The 4,702-nt window shown below is 43.1% G+C and overlaps 1 protein-coding gene across 1 annotated transcript; it reads left to right on the forward strand.

The window, feature by feature from the left end:
- Nucleotides 1-3,038: 3,038 nt before the first annotated feature.
- Nucleotides 3,039-4,335, forward strand: LOC141041097 (uncharacterized). The gene is made up of 2 exons (XM_073507210.1): nucleotides 3,039-3,403; nucleotides 3,909-4,335. The coding sequence occupies exons 1-2, from the start codon at nucleotides 3,039-3,041 to the stop codon at nucleotides 4,333-4,335; spliced, it is 792 nt and encodes a 263-aa protein (XP_073363311.1).
- The last annotated feature ends 367 nt before the right edge of the window (nucleotides 4,336-4,702 follow it).

Below are 4,702 nucleotides of genomic sequence, written 5' to 3' on the forward strand. Positions count from 1 at the left end.
TGAGGGGCGGGAAGCCCCTTTCGTTTTTCCTTTTTATTTTTTTCTGTTTTCTATTTTTCCTTTTGAAAGTAATTCAGGATTTCTACAAAGTTGCAAATTGCGAAAAAATGTTCGCATTCCAAAGTTCTTCATGGCTTGAAAAAATGTCCAGGACATGATAAATCTCACAGATTCAAAAAATGTTCGTGATTTCAAAAAGTGTTCATATGTTAAAATAATGTTCATGAATTTTTAGTAAATGTTCAAAATATTTTGAAAAATGTATGAATTTTTCAAAAATGTTCATGAATTCGTAAAAGATATTAGGAAATTTTAAAAATGTTCACAATTTCAAAAATATATTTCTAAATTTGGAAAATTTTCCTGATTTCAAGAACAGTTCATCGTTTAAAAAATTGTTCCTGAATTCAAAATATGTTTATGTTTTTCTTAAGAAAGCGTGAATTTTAAAAAATTTCGCAATTTCTTAATAATACGAATATTTTTTGAAGTTGATGAAAAAATATAATTCATGAACATTTTTTAAACGATGTATGTAAAATTCTTCGGAAGCTTCAGCAAACATATATAACAGTTACCATGTAACATAGTGGAATAATCATAGGTAGTAGAGCATTAGTTACCAGTTAATAATAGTTGCAATCCATCACAAGCAATAGTACCTAGATATGAGTAGATATAGGTACGGTAATACACGACAAGTACTTGCAAACAAGAGCTAACATAATAAGTTCATTTCACATTGATACATGGCCCACCCCAGTTCTAAATGAGGTGGATGGTGATCATCATCCTCAAGTCATGGCGACGGGTGTCCGCAACACTGAGTAGGATGGCCTGTCCTACCCGAAGATTCTTGGCACGAAGGAACTTCTTCCACCCTGCCCTGCTCAAGACAGTGCGACCGTCCGTGTCCACTGCATAGGCACAGCTGGTGATGGAGCCCGTTCTGGTAAGGCGTAGTCCAGCAGCCATGCCTTCTTCGTCCGGGTCGATGCCACAGCTATCAAGTAACCTCTTAGGTAATTTCTGAAAACAGTTGACATGATATATGATCATGTCACGTGCAATTATCAACAAAGCATACACTTCAAGACACATATATCATTGGATTCAACACTGAGCATATATATCATCACATCACTACACTATACGCCAAGCATCAAATTACTACAGTAATTAGGCATATCATTAGATTACTGCGTACACTAAGCATATCATCGCATATTACTACACTACATGCATGTCATAAAATTCTTCACTAAATGAATTCTAAACTAGGCCTCTCATCACAGTACTACAACATGCATATCATATGAACTACTACACTAACTAAGCATGCATATCATGTAATTACCACACTAAGTAACGTACCATGATATGCCGTTTAACATTCGTCCTTGTGAGGCGGGTCACGAATGGCTTCCCTAGGTAGTCTTCACGTAGCGGAAGCATGTCCCAGAGGTTGCCGATTTCCTCGTCGCCCAGTCTGAGTCCTTGGGCATACAGGTATTCAACAAGTGGGTTCTCATCATCATCTGAATCGTCATCATCTGAATTAGCACCATCTTCCTCCTCATGAACTTCATCCTCACTATCCGGAATCAAATTTAGATAGATAACAGAAATCCTGGGCCTATCTGTTCTGAAGGAGAACCTGATCAATTCACCCCCACTAAGACGCATGCGGGTGATGAAACGATCCCAATCATCTCCTCCTATCTGGGTTATCTTTCGCCCCTTCTCGACCTGCATAGTGTATGGGCCCCCAAGAGCGTCGAAGGTCACGGTGTCTCCGATGAGCTCATTGAATGCCAATCTCACATTGCATGGTACGATCTGTGTAAGATAAAAACAAATAACAGACACAATACATTAGTGGAAATAGCAAAAAAAAGAATGTACTGTCAGAAGGTTCATATAAATTGTTACCGCTGCAACAACAAAAGAAGGCTGGAAGTAGATGCCGAACAGCGTGGCAGTAGAAAGGCTGGTCCGGCACCGTGAGTTGCAGCGTCCACATGGTGCTTCCTCCATTCTACACAGAACATGTTCAACTCTAAGTTGAATTGTACATAGTACAATACAAAGATCATACATATAATAAATCATAGTGATAACCTATACTGGCAATGGCCAATCAATCTATTTACTATCATCTACGTAATAAAGCAATGCCAATGACAATGGCAATGCCCGTCTCATCTAAACCTGGGAATAGTTCGGCATCCAAACTAAAACCAGTCCAATCCACGGCACACATCAAAACCAAACCAATCCAGATATTTTCATTTAGAATCTAGACCAAACCGAACTATACATGCTCGTCATCCAACCCAGTCCAAACCGTTTTCAACTTTTGGATTGAATCCAAAGGTTCAAACCATAGAAACCAAATCAAGATCCAATCCAAAAACTAAGTTTCAGTCCAAACCAATCGGCTCAGATCCGCCTCCGTAGGGAGACGCGGTTGGGGAAGGGAAGAAGAGGGGAGATCTCACGTACTTGCCAGAGTTGGCGGCGGCCGCGCACCGGCAGCGAAGAGAGGGGTCGTCGGGAGATGGCGGCGGCGGCGGCGCTGGTCGAGAAGGGGAGAAAGAAAGATGTGGAGTGGTCGAGACGGGGAGAAAGAAAAATGTGGTACATGTGGTGGCGCGGTTGTGTGGATGACAAGGGGACCCACTTGTGAGACCGATAGCAATTGATGGCAAACCACAGGAGGTGCACGACCGCGTGCATTTGTGAGACCGATAGTACTCTGTTTTTTGCTCTCTTTTTTTCATGTCAGAAGTGTTTTAAGCATTTTATCGTTGCAGGCCCGTGGGTGGTTACAGAATGGAACACGAACAGCACGAGCCCCACGACCCCCACGATCACGATAACGACGAGCGCCTCCCTCACGCGACGAACCGCCTCCCCCAGAACTCAAAAAGGCACCTTCTCCTCCATTCCTCCCTCATTATGCAAACCACGTCCATCTACTCTACAAACTGCAACCACCGTCTCTGTCTCAAAACCGCCGTCGCTGGAGAAGGGCAATGGCGGATGAGCCGTCTACCAAGCGTCACTGTGGCGAGACGTCCGACCAGAGCATCAAGGAAGAGCAGAGCATCAACGAAGACGACGTTCAGGTCCCCGGTGAGAAGCGCGACTACACCACCAAACTTGAGAAGGTGGAACTCCACGGCAAAGAGACGCTGGAGGTCGTCTGCACCAGCAATCCAGACACTGCCGACGAAATGCTCACCAGGCTCTTCATGAAAGCCGTCGGCAGGTATCCTAGATTCGTCGGCGTTGATGTGGAGTATACCAGGGATGACGAACCTCCGCAGTACGCAGCAGTTCTGCAGTTATGCGTGGATGAACTCTGCCTGGTCTACCACATCGCTGCGGCCACAAAATGGTGATCCATCCTACTCATATACCCTAGTTTCTCAACTACATCTACTAGTGTAGATTGTGAAGTGCACGCACTAGTGTGGTTTCTCAAGTACATGGACTGGCATAGATTTTTACCCTGATGCACTGGATTAGTATCTTAAAATCTTGCACCAGATTAATCACCAAACTTGATATACTGGTGTAGTTTCTGATCTTGATGCATTAGTGTTGTGTCTACCGCCTGTGGATGCATTAGTGTTATTTTCTGAAGTTGATGCACTGGACTAGATGTATTAGTGTTGTGTCTACTAGTGTAGTTTCTGATATTGATGCATTAGTGTCGTGTCTACCGGTGTGGATGCACTGGACTAGATGTATTAAAAGTTGTTTCTGAAGTTGATGTAGTGAAGTAGTTTGCTGTAGTGTTATTTTCAACTGTATGATCCAAAAAGAGAAATAACATCATGTACTTCATGCATTCATCTTCAAAATTACTACTAATCTTCAATATGTCTCTCCCCTTGAAGGCCCAAGCGCCTCAAGAGCTTCATCCAGGAGAAGAAGTTGTTCACCTTTGCCGGTTTCAGCATTCATAATGACAAAGAGATGCTGAAGATGTCTGGTTTGGAGATCAATCCCGAAAAGTACATCGACATTCAAAAAAACTATAGAGTTCCATATGCCGGCAGAAAGAAGCAGTACGACTCCTTGGCTGATGTTGCAGCCAGCGTCATCCACCCATTTTACCAAAACATGAAGAAGAAGATCAACAGGACCGAAGACCATAAACCGTGGGGGATCAGCCCGCTGCCAGACTACCTCATCGAGTACGCAGCGAAGGATGCGTACGCCACCTACAAGGCTTGGAAGATAATAGACAACATCAAATCAGGTGTGGAAATTTCAGAAGCACAGGAGGCTGACCCCTACTACCACTGCCACTACGCGGCATGAAGAGAGATCAAACTCTGCCTTCAAGTTGCTAGCGCAGTGTCCTTTTATGATATCTATGTTTCTTTGTTGTTCGATGTGTCTGAACTTATGTCCTATGGTGTGTCTGAACTTATGTTGTGCGGTGGTTGATCTGTCGTTTATCTTAAGAGTTTGCTGCTACTCTGGTTTAGTGTTCCAAGTTGTTAATACTATTTTCGTGATGCATGATAAGCCTTGTACAATGCTTGATGCGTACGGTGGTGCTTAGAAAAATAAACAGGGTTTTTCTGAAGCACTGGTGCCTATTTCTACAGGAGAGACGCCTAGTTATGCGTCTACCCTGTACAAATAAGCACCTGTGCTTAAGAAAAGCCTGGTTTATGACTAT

This window comes from Aegilops tauschii, chromosome 2 (assembly GCF_002575655.3).
Source record: "Aegilops tauschii subsp. strangulata cultivar AL8/78 chromosome 2, Aet v6.0, whole genome shotgun sequence".
NCBI classification, from domain to species: domain Eukaryota; kingdom Viridiplantae; phylum Streptophyta; class Magnoliopsida; order Poales; family Poaceae; genus Aegilops; species Aegilops tauschii.